At 47.0% G+C, this 22567-nt stretch overlaps 1 protein-coding gene across 1 annotated transcript; it reads right to left on the bottom strand.

Annotated features, from left to right (window-relative positions):
• Window positions 1–329: 329 nt before the first annotated feature.
• Catsper3 (cation channel sperm associated 3) lies at window positions 330–21483 on the bottom strand. Its single transcript, XM_050144554.1, has 8 exons — window positions 20790–21483; window positions 17447–17600; window positions 9535–9774; window positions 4101–4283; window positions 2980–3120; window positions 2551–2670; window positions 1649–1803; window positions 330–590 (listed from the first exon to the last, which is right to left on the bottom strand). Exons 1-8 carry the CDS (start codon window positions 20885–20887, stop codon window positions 491–493), a joined length of 1191 nt encoding a protein of 396 aa, XP_050000511.1. The 5' UTR covers window positions 20888–21483; the 3' UTR covers window positions 330–490.
• Window positions 21484–22567: the final 1084 nt, after the last annotated feature.

The raw sequence follows: 22567 nt of genomic DNA, 5'->3' as shown, positions 1-22567 counted from the left end.
CCTAACATGGCCAGTAGGCGGCTCCCCTGGGCAGAAGTCCAGGATGTTAACCTTTCTGGTCACACCACAGGCCCTGGCATGAACCCTGAGGAAATCAACATGGACTTCCAAAGTAGAGTCTGTGCGGGTAACGGGTCTGTCAGAGAGGGGCAGCTGCACAGGTCAGCCTGCAGGGGGCATGAGCAGTGACAGAGCCACGGAGGCTCTTGTTGGACTGTGGTCTTTGGACAGCTTCCCTGGGAGCTCAGTGGGCCCTTGCTGTCTGGTCTAGAGAGGCCGCAGGGTGCAGTTATTAGCCAGGATAGATCTTGAACCCACCTGTTCCCGCAACCAAGGCCCTGGAAGAGCAACTTCCATGAGCACTCACCCAGGCCTATTCCCCAAAGGCAGGTCTTACCAACACCAAGACTAACAAGTTTGGAAGCCGCCTCTGAAGGCTGCTGTTTAATGGAACTGCCACGCTTTTGAGGTCACACATGCCCCACTACCTCTAAATCAGTAATTCCGAGCTGTGGGATGACTTCTCCTGGGGTGGGTCTTCAAGCATCAGACACAGCACGTTCACAATCTCATAGTACAGCTCCTGAAGCCTGGAGAGCAGAGGAGGAGCGGGGACCTGAGGACAAAGCAGGCTCCATGCCATGCCGTCCCCACATACCACATACTGGTACCCGTGCAGTCACGGAACCCACGGGTCTGTGCAGGATCAGGAGAGAAGTAAGACTCCAGGTAGGTTGGAACCCTGCATCTGTCTCTCTGCTGGGGGTCCCCGACATAAGCTAACTCATCTGTCTCATATAGCATGTCCACCACAATCCCCTGCACTCTGCAAGCAGGGATGGCATGCTGGTGCCTAAACAGTACCTGGCCTGTGCTTGAACCCAAAATGGGCATTCCCTGATTCGCTCCTTTCCAGTCAGTTCCCCTAGTCACTGAAGTTTCCAGAGGGATTCCATAGAGAGGTCAGGCTTCTGATGTCTGCTCTTGCTCAGAGTCCACAGTAGCTTCCTAGTGTCCACAGCTCCTCAGCTGTCAGCCAAAACCCCAGTTAGCTGGCACTGAGGATAGTCGGGCCTCATGTAGCTGGCCCAGTGGCTCTTTGTGTGGTACTTGTTCAAAGCTACAAGGAAGACGGCAGCAGAGCCAAGCTAGGACCCTCTGCACTTGACTTAGCACCTCCTGCACACATATTCGCTGCTCCCTGGAAAGTGTTAGTGAGCAGGGGCCTGAAGAGATGAGGGAAGCAAACATCTGGTTACAAACGAGAGAGAGAGAGAGAGAGAGAGAGAGAGAGAGAGAGAGAGAGAGAGAGAGAGAGAGAGAGAGGGAGGGGGGGGGGGGGGGGGGGGGNAGAGAGAGAGAGAGAGAGAGAGAGAGAAAGAGAGAAGGAGGAGGAGGGGGAGGGGGAGGGAGGGAGGGGAAGAGAGAGAGAGAAAGAGAGAGTTGGGAGGGCCAGCAGAGCAGAGCCCCTTCCAACACAGATCCTTGCACACAGCAGCCCAAGCACCCAGGCATACATGGGATCCTGCACTCTCAGGGAGGAACTCTGTGTACCCACCCACCATGCACCTTGGTTACAAACCCTTCCATCTCCTGGGGTCTACAATATGCCCTGGCATTGAAGAAGCCATGGGGACCAGTCACTCACTTGTTGACAGTATTGTCCTGGTTGTCCAGAGTGGACAAGTAGATATTGACGAAGGGGAGGCTAGTACCAAAATCATCCAGGACCATGGGATCCGTGTGCCGTAGGGTCTTCTTGAATTCCTCCACCAGCTCCGAGAAGTTCTTGCCGCCGGTTTTCTAGAGAGACCAAGGACAAGAGCAGCCAAGCTACAGAGACCTGATAACCCTTGTGGACCCCAAAAGTCCCAAGTTCATCCTGACCACTGAGCCCAGAGCCTGTGAGAATGAAACAGTCTCATGGACCACCATCCCTGGTGTGAGGCCAAAGGTCTAAAGGAACAAGAGAATGTCTAAGGGTGATTCTGTGTGGCCTCCTCCAACCCTGAACAAACCTTGGGCATTGAGAGACTGGCAGGTCTACCTCAGAAAAGAGACACTCTGACAGACGAAGGACCCAGTAGGGCCCCCAAGTTAGACCAAGAGCATCAGACAGAAAAGAAGAGTGCGGCCTACAAGGTGGTGCCATGCTTGCCTGACTCTTGACATTGTGCTTACTCTTGTCCTGATTCAAGGAACATGGGGGGAGGGGGAGATATGAGATTGAGTGACACCCTGGCCGAGCGTCCCATGCTCACCCACACAGTGGCCTGGGGTTGAGCTGCCTGATACCAGAGGAACCTCAGTGAGAAGCTCCAGCACGAAGGACCCCACAGTGGGGAGCCATCCACCAAGGATCCACATTGTTCCGGGAAATACACACACAGAGAGAAAGGCAGGGCTCTCGTGGCTGTAGGGGAAGAGGCCTGCCTTACCCAAAACCACGCGTGCCTGAGACCACCTGACCTCTACTTGAGTGCAAAGCCCTTCCTCCTAGCCAATCCTTTGTCCGTCTGTCATCTCTCCGGTGCAGGTGCAGCCACCTACCTTGGTGGTTATCAGCCTGTTGACCTCCTCCTGCTGGCGCCTCAGGATCACTTGCTTCTCCTCCAGAAGTGTCACGTGCCTCTCCACCATCAGCTCCCGCTGGAACTTTTTGATGGAGTCCTAGCAAGCAGAACAGATAAGTCAAGACCACAGTGTCTCTTCTGCAGCTCTCCGTTCCCAGCCTTTCTCTGCCTAGCTTGCCCTGAACCCCACTCTACCGGCCTGCCGGTCCCATCGTGAAGTGGTGAACTCAGGGAGAAGAGGCGCACATGAGAGGGGTCACCTGGCTACCCCCACATCACTTCATAAGAAAGACACGAGTTCAGCGTGTCCAAGACACCTGGCCCATACCTCTACCTGCCATACCTAACCTGAGCAATGCACATGCACACACGCGCGCACACACACACTCTACAGGCACAGACTCACCTCTGTGTGCATGATCATCACACCTACAAACATGTTGAGGAAGATGAAGGAAGCAAGCAGGATAAAGAGGATGGTGAATGCCCGACTAATAGTAAACTTCCTCTGGTCCAGCTGCTCCTGCAGGTTTGTCCAGCCATCAACCTGACAGGCAAGGCAGGGTATACTGAGCACCGAGACCCAGCAGGGCAGGTTTCCATGTCACCTATGCCAGAGGAGCACCAGACCCACTGAGGTGGTTGCCAGCTCCATCTCCACATCAGTCCTTGGCCCCTCCCCATCCACTGGCTGTCAGCTATACATAGAAATGTAGGAGCCGGGCGATGGTGGCGCACGCCTTTAATCCCAGCACTTGGGAGGCAGAGGCAGGCGGATCTCTGTAAGTTCGAGGCCAGCCTGTCTACAGAGCTAGTTTCAGGACTGGCTCCAAAGCTACAGAGAAACCCTGTCTCAAAAACAAGAAAAGAAAGAAAGAAAGAAAGAAAGAAAGAAAGAAAGAAAGAAAGAAAGAAAGAAAGAAAGAAAGAAAGGAAGGAAGGAAGGAAGGAAGGAAGGAAGGAAGGAAGGAAGGAGAAAAAACAAATGCAGGGTGCCACTAGTTGGAAGCCAATGTGCTTAAGAGAGTCTCTTGTCTCAAGATCTCCCATTTTCTCCTAAAATGTACAGTCTATTTCCAGGCCCATCCTTGGAAAAAATAAAAGCAAAACAATTTTTTTTAAAAAAAATGCCACTCTTTATATAATTCAAAAGTCTAGACTTTGAGACTTGGGCTTTGCTTATTCTGGGTGAATTTGTGACAGCTTGTTTTTTTAAAAAAATAATTGTATGTTGTGGGCTTCATTTATAACAAGGTTAATCCAAATTAAGTATCATTTGAGAATTCTAGCAAGTTTTATTACCCTGTGCAACCCACGGAGCGATTTATAAAATCACGGAATTAGAGACAGAAATGGAGCCCACTGGCCTACGGCTGCCCCAGCAGGGAACCCCAGCTTCCTGTGCCCACTAATAAGCACCTGGAAGTGGGGAAGGCCCCACAAGAGGCCCAACATGTCTACACGCTCACACTTCCTAGACAGTCCCTCTCCAGGCTCTGCCCTTGCCACAGTCCCCAAACACAGTACCGTAGCCAGACTGAAGAGCGTGAAGAAAGCTGAAGCCAGGTTCCCCCAGTTATTCAGGTCGCCCCTCTCCACAACGCCAAACAGGCAGAATCCCAGGATAGCGAAGATGTACATGAGGACGAAGAGCAGAGTCAGCACAGAGGCCACCGTGTAGACTGTCTGCCCCACAGCAGTGATGAGTGTCTACAAGGCAGGGATACTGCAGCTAGACAGCAGGGCCTGGCAAAGCCAGATCACAGAGGTCCAGCCTCCCCAGTCCACAGCGGCCCTCAGGGCCTGGGGCCACACCTAGCACGTGGTAGATGTTCAGTAAGTAGCAGTTGAATGGATGATCAGAATTGTGCCCAGACAGAGGGTTGCACCAGTCTCAGGACGTGGCGTCTACCCTGGGTCACCGGTGGACTGTACACAGTCTCAGGACTTGGCGTCTACCCTGGGTCACGGGTGGACTGTACACAGTCTCAGGACGTGGCGTCTACCCTGGGTCACGGGTGGACTGTACACAGTCTCAGGACTTGGCGTCTACCCTGGGTCACGGGTGGACTGTACACAGTCTCAGGACGTGGTGTCTACCCTGGGTCACGGGTGGACTGTACACAGTCTCAGGACTGGGTCACCTCTCCAACAGCCCCAGTGACCTCTCTACTTGAACCCAGCCTGAATCTGCGGTCAGCCCTGGATATTGTGTTTGTGCTCCTCTGCTGAGAGCCAGCCCCAAATGTCCTTTCCCCCAGGTCCAGGAGGAATAGGGACACCGTCAAATACCTAACAATAGAGAGGGCTAAGAGAAAAATGTCTCCCCGTTCTTTCTGGACCTCACCTTACAGGCATCTTATGACCTTCATCTTCATCCTGTAAAATGGCTAACTTCCTGTCCTCCCTTCCTTCATCTGTCCCTGGAGTGCTCCATACATTTATTGTGCACTTACGATGCCCTGAGACTTGCACTGAGTGTGTGCTTTATAACTGTTGACCTACTAAGAATGCTTGTTTTCACAAACTGTAGTGGTTTGGATAAGGACGGCCCCATAGCCTCATATGTTTGAATGTTCAGTCACCAGGGAGTGGCACTATTTGAAAGGATTAGAAGAATTAGGAGGTGTGGTCTTGTTGGTGGATGTGTGTTACTGGGGATAGGCTTTGAGGTTTCAGAAGCCCATGCCAGGTCCAGCCTCTCTTTCTGCCTAAAGATCAGGATGCAGCAGCTCTCAGTTACTTCTCCAGCACCATGCCTGCCTGGTGCCATGCTCCTCCCATAATGACAACAGAAATCCTCTGACACTGTAAGCGAGCCCCCAATTAAATGCTTTCTTTTATAAGATTTGCCTTGGTCATGGTGTCTCGTCCCAGCAATAGAACATTGACTAAGACACAGACATAATTTCAAATAGGTGGCTGGTATCAGAATGACGCTTCAGAGACTTAGAGGACCAGTTTGTCCTGGTCACAATACAACGGTAGAGTGAGGAGTGAGCCCTAAACCCTTCCCCCATGCCACACCTCCAACCACCAGTGGCCCTGAGCACAGTGACTCTTAAGACTGGTTTAACACTAGGAAGGCAGCTAGGAGCTGAACACAGAAGAGAGAGGAGAGGACAGTGGGAATTCTGGGAGGTGGAAAGGTCATCTCAGAGGAACACGCTGCCCTAAATTCCCCTGGGGAATAAGAGCAGTCTTTGCAGATTCATTTGGAAAGAACTGAGTCTTGACGATGGCCTCGGAACTCTCCCAAGCTATTATAAATTGCCTCCCACAGGCTCATGTACTTGGGCTCGATAATCAGCTGATTGGCTTTTTGGAAGCAGCAGCTGGATCATGAGATCACTGGCATCATCAAGGGATTATGACCTGATAGAGTCACAGTATGATAGTATGGGGGAGCTGGAAATGGAGCGTAGTTGAGAGCAGTAACGCATTGGTGGCTCACCCTTGAGGATGCTGCCCTGGCCCCTTCCTGTACTACACTCTCTGCTTCCCGTCTGCCATGAGGTCAGTGCCTCTGCCACACCATTCTCGCCAACAGAACAAAGGCACAATAAAATCATGAATTAAAACTATACAGGGCAGAGGAAACCCTGAGTGAAGAGGTGGGAAAATGGGTGCTGTTGACTGGGCACAGCCAAGTCAAGAATCGCAGAGCCTCAAACTAAAAGCCTCCCTCCCCCTCGGCATGAGGCTCAGAGGCAAGGCAAGGCCTCCCTTTGATCCCAGTGTGGCTCTTGACAGTGCATGCGGAAAATGTCCGCTGTAGCTTTCTGCCCATTCCTGGGATGTTTGCAGACTCAAAACTGCTTGCCTGTGGAGACTGCTCCTATGGGGTTAGCGAGACCTGCGTCCTTGATCGTTTACTGTCTGTGTACGATCACCCTGCTGCCCTGCCCGTCTCTACACCATCCACATGCCGAGCTTCAGGTGGGCAGCTGAGTTCTCTCCATCCAAGTGCACCGTACACTGACTCCTGCTTACCCATCTGTGTGTCTGTCTGTCTGTGTCGTCTGTGCTTCCCTCACTCCCTCACTACCCAAGTCAGCTCCGTCCCTGCAGCCTTGCACGAATGTGGAACATAATAAACAATTCCTACCTTTAAGCTGTTCTCTTGAGTCATTTTGGTGACAGTTACAGAAAGCTAGCTAACACACAAGGCCGAAGAAAGTGGGAAACCCTGGGCACTGTGGCCACGGCACCCGTATAAGGTACAGAGGCAGGAAGCCAGTGTGCCCAGAGGTAGAACCTGCACAGGGCTCAGGACGTGGCTGTTCCAGGTTCCCACCTCGGGGCCAGATCATGGATGGGTGGCACCTGAGATCACAACAGAGGAACCTTGAAAGTGGCCGTCAGAGGGAAGGAAGCCATGCTCTCTGCAGGGACCCCACCAGCTGCTTAAGGCCACATTCTTCAAGCACAAGCCCACCGGGCTCCAGCAGTGTGCGGTTCAGATTGATACAGAAACTCATCTGGGGGGTGGGGACTCTGTCTCCGGAAGCCCTGGTCTCGAGGTTCTGAGGTCTGGCCTGGAAGCAGCATCTGCTTTTGAATTCCCAGTTGCTAGGAGAATCAGTTCTTAGTACCGGTTTAGCTCCTGGGGCTCTGAATCAACCACTGCTGTTCTCTTAGCCCTAGGACATGTTGGGTGCCTCTAAGCACAAGAGGTGGCTGGGCCCAGGGCACTGAGGAAGCATCCTCCACAGCCTCTTGGATATGGGGGAATGATGAGGCCCCAGAAAGCAGGAACAGGAAGGTGGCAGTAAGCAGAGGCAGTGGGGACCCTAGATAGCTGGGCACGCATCTGGCAGAACTCTGTGTGTGAAAAGCCAAGGACAGGCTTTGTGAAAGTCATACAGCCATTAGGTGGGAGGCACTGACTTTTTAATGATTAGGGGTCAGGAACCAAGTACTAGCTTTAAGTAGTGAGATATCTCATTTATTAGGGGCTCCTTTAAACTTCAGTTGGCAATCTAGGTGGCTCATGCCTTGAGTCCCAGCACTCGGGAGGCAGATCTCTGAGTTTGAGGCCAGCCTGGTCTACAGAGTGAGTTTCAGGACAGCCAGGGCGCCACAGAGAAACCCTTTTTCAAAACAAAACAAAAAATAACAAAAGAAATAATTCCTTGAGTGTTACATCTGCTAACCTGTCTGACCAAACTGTGGTTACTGCTTACTAATGTCATCGTGCTCCTGAAACCAGTAGAAAGCATGCCTAGCTTTACTCTACAGATGAGTGAGTTGAGGCACAAGGTTCCTCGAGTTAAACGCCAAGGTTCAGGTCTAGAGAAATAGTGCAGTGGTTGAGCACAGGATGCTCCAAAGGAGACCCAGGTCCAGGTCCCAGCACCCACATGGTGTCTCACAATCTTCTGTAACTCCAGTTCTGGGGGATCCAAGGCCCTCTTCTGATCTCCCCAGGTACCAGACACAAACAGCACACATACTAACGCACAGGCAAAGAAAATAAACACTTTAATAAAATGTCAGGGCTGAGCTCCGAAAGCTGTGTCTGGCTATACAGGCCAATCTGAGCCCACTCTTCCTATCCATCCATACTGGCTGCCTTTCACATGGTGCAATGGCTGTGAGCTGTGAGCCAGAACCCACCAGTGTTTGGGCTGCTTTGACCACGGCTGCCATTTTTTTCTTTTTTGATGGGGAGGGTCTCCTTTTTTTGATAGGGGCACTCTGGGAGCTCCACTACCACCATCTTCCTGAGTTGCCAAAGTCTTGGAACATTCTTCAGAACATTTCAGAACAGGCCTCAGGCTCATGTCTCAGCCTCAACCCATCCTACAGGCATGCATCCTCAGCCCATGTTTGCCCAGGGACCTGGTCTCCAGGAAGAAGCTCATCTGGGTCTGTTGTCTTTGTCTAGTAGGGTGTGTCTGGGCCCTAAATGTGAGCTCTCCCCATGACATACACCCACAGCTACTCATTCCTTACATCCATGTAATCACGTGCCTGTGTGTGCATATGTGTGTGCCCAGGCCTCACTCCTCTCCAGTTCCAGGCCAGTGTCTATACTTCCTGTTCATACTTCCTTGTCCCTTACCATGGACTGTTTTCTTCCCCTGATGTGGGATGCCCCTCTGTATGCTATGAATATGTTTTATTACCACTGGTTAATAAAGAAGCTGCTTTGGCCTATGGCAGGGCAGAATAGAGCTAGGCGGGAAAACTAAACTGAATGCAGGGAGAAAGATGACAGAGTCAGGAAGACGCCATGTAGTTGTCCAAGAAGCAAGATGTGAAGTAACAAACCATGAGCCTCATGGTAAAATATAAAATAATAGGAATGGGTTAATTTAAGATGTAAGACCTAGCCAGGAATACATCTGAGCTGTTGGCTGAACAGTTTTGTAATTAATGTAGTTTCTGTGTGATTGCTCAGGTCTGGGCAGCCAGGAAACAAAAGTGCAATCTCCATTTATATTCTTCTTGAGTGACTAGCCTCTCTGAGGATGCTAACAACCTCTTGTTGCCCATCTGAAGGGCATTTGCCTTGGTTTCCTTGCTACTACTTGATTCCTCCAGGCTGCCTCCTCAGTGTGGATTTTCCTGCCCTGGCCATTGCTTGGTTCTGTATTTGCTTCCCTCTCCTCTCCTCTCCTCTCCTCTCCTCTCCTCTCCTCTCCTCTCCTCTCCTCTCCTCTCCTCTCCTCTCCTCTCTCTCTCTCTCTCTCTCTCTCTCTGCCTCCTCTCTGAGTGATCTTTTGTTTTCTTGATTTTTTGAGACAGGGTTTCTCTGTGTGGCCCTGGCTGTTCTGGAACTCACTTTGTAGACCAGGCTGACCTCAGATTCACAGAGATCGGACTGCTTCTGCCTCCTGAGTGCTGGGATTAAAGACATGTGCTACCACGCCCAACTAGGCATTCTCTCACACCAACACCCCCTCCCCCCATTCCCACGCAGGCATGCACAGGTGCACACACAGGAGGCACGTACCCTGATGCCTCTGCTGTAGGAGATAAGCTTCAGGATTCGCAGAGACTGTATCCCGTCGGCAATGTTGAGGTTTTTGTAAAGCCGTCCCTTGATCTTTCGGAGGGTATAGGGAATCAGGATGATAAAGATAATGACCACATCCAGTAGGTTATAGCCATCGCTCCAGTATTTAATGGGGTCCACATAGACCTTCATGAGGAACTCACAGGTGTAGATGGAGACAAAGAGAATCTCTGAGATCTACAGGGGTCACAGGGGTCACAGGGGTCAGAGATCAAAACAACGCAGAGCCCCATAATCCTGGCCCTCTCCCTGCTGAGACCACCCAGCTGGGTGTGGAAAACCCCAGACAGAGCCCCCAGCTCTCTTACTGAGCCTGAATCCCTTCCCCATCTGCTCTTCCTTGCCTGTGGCACTAAGCCTAGGGCGGCTAGGTTTCCCTTAGATGCAAGACATGACTACCTCGTAGCTGAGCAGCTGGCCGCAAATGGCTCTATATACAGTTCCTGGTCAGTATTCAACTTAGCAGACCTCCTGACATAACTCTTCCCCCAAGAGAAAGTCACAAGGGTTTTCTGGCCATCCTGAATATATACACGTTTAAGTATACAAATATATAGTTATATTTAATCCATTACCTTCATCATACATACTCAAAAATCAGTCAACTAAAACCCCATTTTTAAAGAACATTCATTCTGCTTTTTTCCCACGTTTATACTGTGAATCAATCTCCTCTGAATGTCTCTCCCTCGCCTACAACTCCAATGGCTCTACAATTGCCTAGGGGTCCTTATTAGTCTGTATGGTGTGTTCCGAGTTGTGTGTGTGAGCGTGTCTGTGTGTGTAGGTGTGTGTGCTAGCACGTGCTTGCTATGGCCTACTTGTGGAGGTCAGAGGACAACTCTCAAGAATCTTGTTCTTTCATTCTATCTTGTTGAAGCAAAGTCCGCCCCCCCCCCCCCGTTTCCGCAGCACTGTGAACCCCAGGCTAGTCTGGGAGTTCCAGCCAAAGTCTCCCGTCTCCACCTCCCATCTTGGAGTAGGAATATTGGAATTATATATGTACACACCTGTACCTGGTTTGAGGAGAGAGAGAGAGTTGGGGGGCACAGTGAGCATGTGGTTGTCCAAGGACAACTTGTGGGAGTCTGTTCTCTCTTCTGCCATGGAAGACTGCACTGGGGTCTTTGGGCTCAGCAGCAGAAGACTTCATCCACCGACCTACACTGTTGGGGTGGTAGTGGGGCAGCGTGGTTTGGTTTTGATGTAACTCTGAATGGGGTTGTTCCCCTGATTTCTTCCTCGGCGTCTTTGTTCTTGGTTGACAGGAAGGTTTCTGGTTTTCATACGTTAGTTTTGGATGCTCTGCCATTTTGCTGAGAGTGTTTCAGATGTTCTCAGTTTTTTGGTGGTTTTGGAATCTCTCATGTGTGGTATCATCATCTGCAATCAGAGACCCCGACTCTTTCTTCCCTGTTGGATCTATCTGCTTCTCTTATCTTACCGCTCCAGCTAAGATGGCCAGCAACACAGCAATCAGGTAAGGTAGACAATGTACTTTTAGTGGGAATTCTTTCCATTTCCCCAAGTTCCCACTGTTGGCTGTAGGATTTTCACATGGAACTTTTGTGTCAACACGGGTTCCTTTTACGCCTGTCTTTTTGGACCTTTTTTCACAAAGAGATTTGGGATTTTATCGGAAGTGTTTTCTGCTTCTGTTGAGATCACATGATTTCTGTCCTTGAGTCCATCTGTTCCTGCTGAACCATCCCTCATTACCTACGTGTGTAACTTTAGCATGGTGAGGGACCTTGCTGTGTTCTTAGGTTTGGGTTGCAAATCTCAGAGGGAACTGTTTTGTGTCTATGTTCATTGGGGAGACTGTTCTTTGTCTCTCTCTTGTATGTGTATCTGGGTAACCGTGGCTTCCTAAAAAGTCACTAATGACCTCTGCTCCCCTGGTGTGTGGAGGTTTGACAAACTGACCCTTCTCCAAAGGACTGATAGGGTTCATCAGTAAATCCTCTGGACCTGGACGTTTTTAGTCAGAAAATTTTTATTACTGCTTCAATCTCATTGTTTGTTGCAGATCCAATAAAAGGATTTATCTAAGGGAAATCATGCGATTCTATTTTAATTTTTAAAATATCTTTAACATTTTTAAAAATGCCTCTTAACTACTTGCATGTTTGTTCTTTCGTGTGAAAAATATCTATTTTTAATCTAAATGAAGAAAAGGTATTTTTTTCTTTCTCAATTTCTCAAAGCATTGACAAATCTTGCTAGATGGTCCACATATATGCCTGTTTAAAGATGGCCTGTGATGGGGCCAACTGACAGATCTGTAGTGTAGCCTAAAAATTAGAAATGAAAATACTTGTACTAATTCCTTTGAATGGTAAGTATACATGTGCAATCTTTAGTTTCTAATATTTATCACAGCATTTTGGTCATCTGTGCTTACCAGTATGTGATGTTCAATAAAAGGTCATTTTCACTGTCAAAAAAAGAAGTTTCTCTGCCATACTGATGAATATCTTGCATATCAGCATAGAACCTTCATCTAGCGATGGATGGAGATAGAGACAGAGATCCACATTGGAGCATTGGACTAAGCTCCCAAAGTCCCAATAAGGAGCAGAAGGAGGGAGAACATGAGCATGGAAGTCAGGACCACAAGAGGTGCACCCATCCACCGAGACAGTGGGGCTGATCTATTGGGAGCTCACCAAAGCCAGCTGGACTGTGACTGACAAAGCATGGGATAAAACCGGACTCTCTGAATATGGCGGACAATGAGGGCTGATGAGAAGCCAAGGACAATGGCATGGGGTTTTGTTCCTACTTCATGTTCTGGCTTTGTGGGAGCCTAGCCAGTTTGGATGTTCACCTTCCTAGACCTGGATGGAGTGGTGATGACTTTGGACTTTCCACAGGGCAGGGAACCCTGACTGCTCTTCGGTCTGGAGAGGGAGAGGGAGAGAAGTGGGGGTAGGGGGAGAGGGGCAGGAGGAGGGGGAGGGAAATGGGAGGCTGGGAGGAGGCAGGAATTTTTTTTCAATAAAAAAATAAATAAATAAAAATAAAAAAGAAGCATCTAGAAATTTATTCATTTCTTTTAGATTTTCCAATTTAGTGAACTATAAGGTTTTAAGGTATATCTAATTACATTCTGCATTGTGATGGCTCCCTTTTCCTCTCTATTTTACTATTTAGGGCCCTCTTTCTCTGGTCTGACCCTACAGGTTTTCCAAACTTGTTTATCTTTTCAGAGAAGCAATTCTTTGATACTCTCTCTTGTTTTAATCATTTTTATTTCACTAATTTCCATCCTGATCATAATTATTTCTTCCATTTGCTAATTTTAGGTTTGGTTTGTTGTTTTTCCAGCGCCCTGAGTTGGGTGAGTAAGTAATTTGTTTGGAACCTAGTTTCTCTTGTCATGGTAAAAGGGTTTGTGTGTGTGTGTGTGTGTGTGTGTGTGTGTGTGTGTGCTTGTGCAGTGTGTGTGTGTGTGTGTGTGTGCTTGTGTAGTGTGTGTGTGTGTGTGTGTGTGTGTGTGTGTGTGTTACATAGCCAGAGGAACTAGGAGAGTCAAGGGGAGATCTTTCTGGAGCTGGTTCTCTCCTTCCACTATTCTCTGGATTCCAGGGATTGAACTCTGGTTTCCAGGCTCATGGGACAGGCACCTTTACCTCATAAGACATCTCCCCAGCCCGCCCAATTTTGAAGGGCAGACACTTAGAGCCATGACCTCCCTCTTAGGATTTTTCCACGTATTCCCTAGGTCTGCTGTGCTATGTCTTCCTTTTCATTTGCTCTAGGGATGCTCTTATCTCCTGATTCCTTCGAGGGCCCATTCGTTGTTTAATAGTGAACTCATTGACTCCACGGGTTTCTCTTGCTCTGGCTTTGTAGTTTTATTTTCCATTGTGGTCAGATAAAATACAGGCAATTATTTCAATTTTCCTGGTTTTGTTGTTGTTGTTTGTTTGTTTGTTTTGAGACAGGGTTTCCCTTTTTAATCCTTGCTGTCCTGGAACTCACTTTGTAGACCAGGCTAGCCTCAAACTCACAGAGGTCCACCTGCCTTTGCTCCCAAGTGCTGGGATTGAGGGCATGTGTCACCACGGCTTGGCATCCTATTATTTATTAAAACTTGGCTCTTTATAATAGAAACCTATATCTATATTCCCAGAATAATTTAGTATTTACCATAAAATTCCTTAACCCCCATTTTTTTTAATGCCTTGCATATTATCTGGTAAGGACTCCAAGTGCCGTGAGATGGATCAGTGGTTAGAACACCTGCAGAGGACCCAAGCTAATTCCCCAGCACCCACACCAGGTGGCTCAAGATTGCCAATCACTCCAGAGGCAGAGGATCTAACACTATCTTTTGGACTCCATAGGTATCAGCACACACACACACACACACACACACACACACACTAGAGAAAGAGAGAGACAATTTTTTAATCCACGTAGCATGACTGAAGAACATTCCAGTCTGCACTTTGTAGCATGCCCTTCCTCTCCTCCCTGTTTCTGCATTTTGTAGCATGCCCTTCCTCTCTTCCCTGTTTCTTGGCAGTGGACAGTTGGTTCCTTGAATACATTCAGGTTTACCCTAAGCAAGGCTGCAGGTGCCCCTTTTCAGAGCAGGCACATAGTTCTGCTGGCTTCTTGTTGATACTCAATGGCCAGACCCATTGCTTCTCCAGAGCTGAGGTGGGTGACATGCTATCAGTTCTAATTTACCAGCTGGAACACTTTATAGAAATAGCATGCATGGTGACACACCTGAATCCCAACACTTGGGAGGCTGCGGCAGAAGGGTCATGAGTTTGGAGCCAACCTGGGCTGCAGAGCATGGACTTGTCTCCAAACGAACAATCAGGAACTGCAGTAGGAGTAGCCTCACAGTAGATGACCCCTTAAGGTTAGGGCTCAAGCCAGAAATACCAGTAAAGCTTGACTCTCAGTAATTTCCTTTTCAAGAGGAATACTTGGTCCCTTGCCTCCTTGGCCTCACTTCAATTTTTGAGGATTTTCTAACCATAGTACTTATTATCCTTATGCCTCACGTTGTCTCATCTGTGGCCAGCAGAAGTATCCCCAAATTATCTTCTGCATCCTTTTGCAAATAAACTCTGACAGCTTTCTTACAGGGAAGATGACAAGATCCAGGATAAGCTGTTTCTCTAAGCTCTGGTTCCAACATCTCATCATAGATACCAAGAATGTGTTGGTCTGTGTTCTAGCCATTGGTGGAGAAGATAAAAACACCCCTGCTGTTAATGCTGATATTCCCAAAGCAAGCACAGAACCACGGACTTTGAATTCAATGGCGTCTACACATCTCTGTCTCCCTTTTCCATGAGCATCCTCATTTTCAATAGCATGGGGTGGTCCCAGCATCAGGATGCTGAAGCAAAAGGAACCCAAGTTTGGGTCTGCCTGGGCTACACACAAAATCTTGCTATAAACAGACAGATAAATACCACAAACAGACAACACGGAAGATGGAAGAAAACAAACAAAATGTAAGCCATCCTGGGTGGAAGATGTAAGCCGCAGGTGGAGTGCTTGCCTACTATGTGTAAGCACACCCTTCACCCTGAAAAAGACAGAAAAAGTCCACAATAGCCCATGTGCTGTATCACAGATTCCACAGTGTCTCAGAATAACACTACCATGTGCATCACGACTAAGGCAATGGTTAAACATGGGTCCGCGTGGTAAGACCCTGTTGCTGAAGACAGCACACACTTTCAGAAGAGAGAAGACGACAGATAAGGAACAGGTCATAAAGAAGTCATCTCAAACGGACCAGGAAATGCTCTCCCTGCTGGCCAGTTCTCGGAGGGCCAGCCCATGTTACAGGCACTTACTGAGTAACTAATTACACACTAACTGGACCTAGTGAGCCATCAAAAAATTTGAAAGATATGATATTTTGCTAGAGGCATCATGGGAAGGATATGGAGAAAACTGGAGGGGGAAAGGAAGATAGATATGATCATATTTTATTGTATGTATGTATGAAGTTCTCAAAAAAAATAAAATAATTTTTAAAATAAAAACACAATTTTGCCAGGCAGTGGTGGCACACGCCTTTAATCCCAGCACTCAAAAGGCAGAGGCAGGAGAATCTCTGTGAGTTAGAGGCCAGCCTGGTCTACAGAGTGAGTTCCAGGACAGCCACGGCTACACAGAGAAACCCTGTCTAAAAAAAAAAAAAAAAAAAAAAAAAAAAAAAAAAAAAAAAAAAAAAAAAAAAAAAAAAAAAAAAAAAAAAAAACAAAAATAAAGTTTTAAAACTTTTTGTAATGGCTCTTATCTTTCAGTCTTGCTATCGCCTTAGGATCAAAGAACATATTCATTATAGGCTATGTTTTTCCTGTGAAATAACAGTCAGCATTACTTCTGCAAACAACTATACCTGCCATGTTCATCACCAAAGCAACGAAGAGATCCTTTTTCAGTCTTTTGGGCTGGCTGCGACTTTTTCTTAAGGACGGGCAGGGAAGCACACACCATGTTTCTGAACATCAATGAGTCTGGAACCTTTTTAGAAAGCCTGAGACCCCTCTGTTCACATTCTTGGTTCGCATTTTCTTTCCTGAGGGAGTTGCACGTGTCACCCCACTCTCCGTGGGCAGAGAGCACAGCCATGGAGAAATGTGATGGCAGTTGGCCTCTTCATTAGCTGGATTCCCCACACTTCGAAGCTCAATCGTTTCTCTCCAGCGCCCTAGCGTTTGCTGGGTTGAGTTCATATTCTTGGGTATGCTATGTGCACCCTTTTGACATACAGATTTTGAGGTTATTTTCCTTGGGTTTAGATTTTAGCATTCTGACCCCTGGACATTTGAAACTCAAGAGTTCCCACCATCCCTACCCAGGCACTGCCCCTCAACACCAGGACTTAGTACTTTCTGAGTATTTCTCATCACTTCCATCCATAATGAGATTTTTAATTCCTCAGTTTAACTCAGGCTGTATTTAGCTGTTTGCTCTACTTTAGCCTTTGTTTTCTAAATGATTTTGTTTGATTTCTAGTTGTTTCCTAAATTTTGAAACTTTGTTTCTGTTCCTTCCTATACCTGGAGAGTCTTCCTGAACATTCCTTTGCTCTGGGGTTGGATGCTTTCCTGTTTATCTGATTTTGTAGACATCTTTACAGTGGGGTTTCACACCTCTATGATCTGATTCCTTGTTCTGTTTTCTTATGACAAGGTGTGATATTTTACCTTTGTCCTTTCCTATTGTGCTTTTCCTCCTAAATTCATTTCCTAACCTTGAAGAACTACGCTTCTAACTCCATTCAACTTTTGTCCTAAAGTACACCACTTCATTTTAGGAACTGTTTGAATCCTATTTCCTTCTGTTTTATCTAACCCCATTTTTTTTTTAGCTGTCTCCAACCTGTTAGATTTTACGTCCATTCTAAGTGCACAGTCCTTTGGAGGGAGCCCTTCTTGGTCAGTTCTGCAAACTCCTTGGTTCTGGTTTGTTCTAGCCCCTTCAGAGATGCCTGAGAACTTTCTGTGCTCACTACTGGTGTGGGCAGCACAATTCTTGCTTTGGATGGCTACCCTCACCTCAACTCAGCACAGTTGCCCCCTAGTGCCCCTCTGCTTCCTCCTCATAGGGACTGGCACTAATATGGTTGAGAAAGCTGCCCATGAGTCTTGGAGACGAAATCTAGTTCCTCTGTCTATAAATAAGACAGAATTCAGGGAGGTTGTCCAGTCACATTGCCACTCTCTGATGCTACTGCAGAGGTCAAAGGTCTTTTAAACTGTTTCTATAGAAAAGTTCTAGCAGCAAAATGCCCATGAAATATTTTAACATTTTCAGAAATAAAACAGACAACGCAGACTAAAAGCATTGACGTGCTCACCTCGAAGAGATGGAACATCCTATAATGTATGTTGTAATCGGTCTCCAAGACCATGAAGGCGGCATTGGTGGTGATAGCGCTGATCATGAGCACCTGGAAGAAAGAGCTCTTGAGGAACTTCCTGAAGAACTTCTGACATTCCACGTCCTTCCTCCTGTCAGAGGGGCGAGCAAGAGGTGTGGTTACAGCAGACAGCTTGATTCCCGCTCAACTGCACCCCTCTTAGGGGTTGTTTTCCCCACACCATAAAAAGAAACATACAGAGGCCCTGCGACACATGGGCAGAACAGCCTGTCCCCAGCCTCTACCCGGACTTCTGAGAAAGAACAGTCACCACTTCTCAGACCCAGGAAACACTATCTCCACTTACTTAACAAACCGTCCACAGGTGACTACTGTCAGTAAACACCAGGGAAGCAGGAACATATCTCAGAGGAAAAACTGATAATGGGTAAGCACGCGCACCCACGCGCACGCCCGTGCACACACAATCTATGAGGAAAAGTCAAACATTCTCACAGAAAGGGGACACACATCCAATCATGACAGTACAAATGGAATCGGGGATACAAATAACACCTTCATGCTTTTTCCCAGAAATCCAGTCCAAATTTCCATGTGACAGTGAACGCTGGCAAGAGGGGGGAGTGTGGTGGACACGCTTAAGGAACAGGGAAACCTACACTGGTCAGCTTAATTTGATGAAAACCAAAACAAAACCCAGAACCGTTCCTCTCCCCCAAACTCTAAAGAACACAACCTGCAATGTACGTGGTGACTTAGTCCAACACGTTTCTCCCAGGGTATATATAGTGATGAGAACATAGAAATGATTTTAAAATCTAACAGAAAGGACTGGTTACAGGCTGGTGAGATGGTCCAGAGGATAAACGCACTTGCTGCCATGCCCAACAACCTGAGCTCAACCCCCAGAGCCCACATGGTAGATCCCAAAAGCTGTCCTCTAAGCTCCACAAAGATGTCGGGGCACACACATGCCCATATATACATATAGTTTTAAAAGACTGGTTAAGTAAACTAGGGATATCATACCATGAAATTTCCTAAAGTATATCTACACGTTTTCTCATGGCTTAGAAAAATGATTGATGATCTGGTGGAGAACAGAGCACAAAAACAAGATGAAAACATTCTCATCTCAGAAAGATTTCATCCATGTACAAGTACAGAAGGCACCAAGAGCGATGGCAGCCACATCCCAGCAGTGCCCGCAGGAGTGGAGAGGCCACATTCTTTTTCCTGTTTGGTCACATTCATCTGCGCTTTAAAAGTTTTCTTAAAGAGTAGTGTGCTTTACTATCTGTAGCAAATGGATACATTCTTACACACACACACACACACACACACACACGAGAGGGGGGGGCAGGATGATAGCTTGGGCCTACAACATAGTGAGGCCTTCACCTTAAGACACAGAACACCAAGGAGCTGAAGCCCCCTTGGCCTCTGTGGGCACCACACATGCAGGTGATGCAGGTGGTACACATACACACACACTGACACTCACGAAAAACACACAGAAAAAAAACAACAAAAAGAACACAGACTATTATCGTGGAATATTACTTTAATGATGTAAAGATGTGTTACATTTGTTCATGCTGTACTTGTTTAATTATGTAAAAATGTGTTGCTGTTTCACCCTTGCCTGCCTAAGGCACCTGATTGGTCTCATAAAAAGCTGAATGGCCAATAGCTAGGCAGTAGAGGGATGGGCAGGGCTGGTGGGCAGAGAGAATAAGTAGGAGAAAGAGAGAGGGGAGAGGAGGGAGAAAAAGAGGGAGATGCCCAGGGCCAGCCAGACAGGCAGCCCCCAGCTAGCCAGACACTGAGTAAAACATACATAGGGAAAGAAAGGTAAACAGCCCTGAGGTGCAAAGGCAGATGAAGAGAAACAAGTTAATTTAAGGTATAAGAGCTACTGGGACAAGCATAAGCTAAGGCCGAGCATTTGTAACTAATAACAAGTCTCCATGCCATGATTTGGGAGCTGGTTGGTGGCCTAGAAGAAAGACTGCTACATTTGGCATTCCATTGTGGGGCCCAATCTTCCATACAGGGCCTGAGAAAGCTGGAAAAACAAAACAAAACTGGATATGGCTCCTTTAAGAGGTTCTGCAGTCAGATGTCTTTGCCATTTCTATAGTTTTAGAAGTGGCTTGCACTGTACTTCCTGTTTACTCAGGTAATATTATCTCCTTCTGAGGTCTTTGATGAAGTTGAAGACTTAATCGTTACAGTTAGTTATGATTAAAGATAAATTAGGTACAAAACTTTGGACTCATCAAGATAGGATAAACAGGGCTGGAGAGATGGCTCAGTGGTTCAGAGCACTGCCTGCTCATCTAAAGGTCCGGAGTTCAGTTCCCAGCAACCACATGGTAGCTAACAATCATCTGTAATGAGATCTGGTGCCCTCTTCTGGCCTGCAAGCATGAATGTAGGCAGAATACTGTCCACAATAAGTAAATAAATCCTTTTTTAAAAAAAGATAGAATAAATAATGGAGTATTTTCTCTGAATTTGCCAAATACAAATGGATTAGATATTGTAAATGTAATTCTCACTTGATAATTGTTCTTATTGTATATAGTTTTACATTTAAAACCTTTTTATTTAGACAAAAGGGGGAAATGTGGAATATTACTTTAACAATGTAAAGGTGTGTTGCATTTGTTCATGCTGTATTTGTTTAATGATGTAAAGATGTGTTGCTTTGCCTTTAAGGCATCTGATTGGTCTAATATAAAGCTGAACAGCCAACGGTTAGGCAGTAGACAGAGAGGTGGGGCTGGCAGGCAGAGAGAACAAGTAGGAGGAGGAATCTAGGCTCTGGAGGAGAAGGAAGGAGAGAACAAGGGAGAAAGAGAGACCTGGGACATACAGAATGAAAGAAAGGTAAAAAGCCACAACGCAAATTGTAGATGAAGAGAAACAGGTTAAATTAAATTATAACAGCTGGTGGGACAAGACTAAGTTACGGCTAAGCATTCATAACTAATAATAATTCATAACCAAGAAAGCCTGCTACAGACTATATACCTTATAATCTATAACAAAATATGTAATTTGATTTGAAATAGGTCTTGTAGAAAAAGAAAGGGGGAAAAGCCTTCAAATTATCTAATACGTTAGTAAACACGGAGTCCAATTCAAACTCCAGGTGAACAGCAAATGTACCAGCCTCACCCTCCAGAGAAACCAGCAAGTCTGAGACAAGCTCTTCTCCCTTGGGATGCAGACAAGTCCCTATAGAAGAGGCTAGGAGAGTTCATGTGCCTATTCCCACACTGCCCTTCCCACATTTTCGAACGATACTTACTTAATCTTCTTCAATCTTGCATACAATGCCCCTGATGCAGTGCCAAACAGTGAGCTAGACACAACCTTTACAGGGTTGTGGTGAAAGTACTGGAACATTTCCCAAATTTTCTATTTTTATCCCTTGCTTTTATCATATAACCAAAAATCCTCTGCCTAAGGATTTCCTCGGCACCTGGATTCTAAGAAGCAGCAAGAGGGACCCTGGAAAGGGTTCTCTGCTCTATGAGGTCACTCTTAGGCATTCCGGCAGTTACTAGCCTGAGAAGAAGGCCTGTGGGCTCAGCTACTTACAAGTCCCTCTTCTTGAGGTGGGGATGCCCCAAAGAGGATGAGCGCCTAGCAACAGAAGGTAAAGCAGGACAACACTGGAGACATGAAGACGTCCCCACATAGTGTGCCCACTCTGCAGACAAAGGTCTTTTATAAGATGGTAAGACAAGTCGAGGCTAATGTAGGAGGAAAATTTAAGTTTTCTGAGTTTCTAAGGGGACAGAACACACCAGAGCCAACACCAGGGACACCTAGAAGGAAAGGAAGATCGCAATGGGTGAGGCAGTCGACATAAAATCCCAGGGAAAGCAGAGAAAGCATTTCCAGGTCTTGTTATTTGGAAGTTTTAGATGTGGTTACATGTTGACGGAGATTTCTGTCCTGCCAGGTTCCGTAGCTGTTCAGTCCCAAAAGAAACACAGAGAGGACTACATTAATCATAAACTGGTTGGCCTATTCGCTCAGGCTTTTTATTAACTCTTACATCCTACATTAATCCATAATTCTTTTCTGTGTCAGCCACGTGGCTTGGTACCTTTTATTGGCAAGGCATTCTCATCTTGCTTCCTCTGTGTCCAGGTAACAACTGCAGACTGCACCTTTCCTCTTCCCAGAATTATTCTATCCTGGTCACCCCGCCTATACTTCCTGCCTGGCCACTGGCCAATTAGCATTTTATTAAACCAGTCAACTGACAAACCTTTACAGGCTACAAGACCATTGTCCCACAGTAGGTACTAAGACTCCTTTCCTGAGGAAAATGTAAACAGTGTCTAAAGTCCCAAGGACAAATTCAGAGAAGACTGCAACAAAGTTCACGCCAAGGGAATCAGTGAGTTTATTGGACTTACTTACAGAGCACACATAAAGGGTTACATACAGGAGGTAGGAGTTCCCTCCCAAAGGCCACACAGGAATCATTTCTTTCCCATAGATGCATAAATGGAGGCACCCTCCCCTAACTTTCACCAGCCTATAGACTCTAGCCTTGCCCTCAGGCCACAAGCAATCAGCGCAGAATTGCATGCAACCCTAGAATGGCTGGATACCCAGGGTCCTGCAAGCCTTCCCATCCTTCCTTCCAGTCAGCAAGCACAGCTGGGAGGATCCTGCAAGCCAGCACGGCTGAACTCCCAACGATACTGGTTGCTTGCCTCAGAGGATAGTCATGAACAACGTGGAAACTTCTGAGTTTGAGGAATAAGCGCAAGACCTAGAGATGTTTTTAAGTACAAGAGCTGTAGAGATTTAGTTCTGTTTAACCTTCAAAATTACTATCCCCCCCCCTTTGGCTTGATTCTCACAAGGCAAGACATGGAGATCTGGATTGCTGGGTAATGTTAAATGTTTAATCACTGAGTTAGTCAACTTCATGAAAACACAAGTTCTTGAGCTACAAGGAAATGGGGTAGCCACCCCACTGTCTCTCCTGTCCCTAATATTCTTTCTTCTCTGTTATTTGCAGTGTTAGGGGTGGACCCTACATCCTTATATGTTGGGCCTCTA

This window comes from Alexandromys fortis, unplaced genomic scaffold, assembly GCF_014885135.2.
Source record: "Alexandromys fortis isolate MF-2015 unplaced genomic scaffold, M_Fortis_MF-2015_v1.1 scaffold_1, whole genome shotgun sequence".
In the NCBI taxonomy this organism is placed as follows: Eukaryota; Metazoa; Chordata; class Mammalia; order Rodentia; family Cricetidae; genus Alexandromys; species Alexandromys fortis.
The sequence above is the reverse complement of the archived record's forward strand: the minus strand, read 5'-3'. Positions and strand labels throughout refer to the sequence as shown.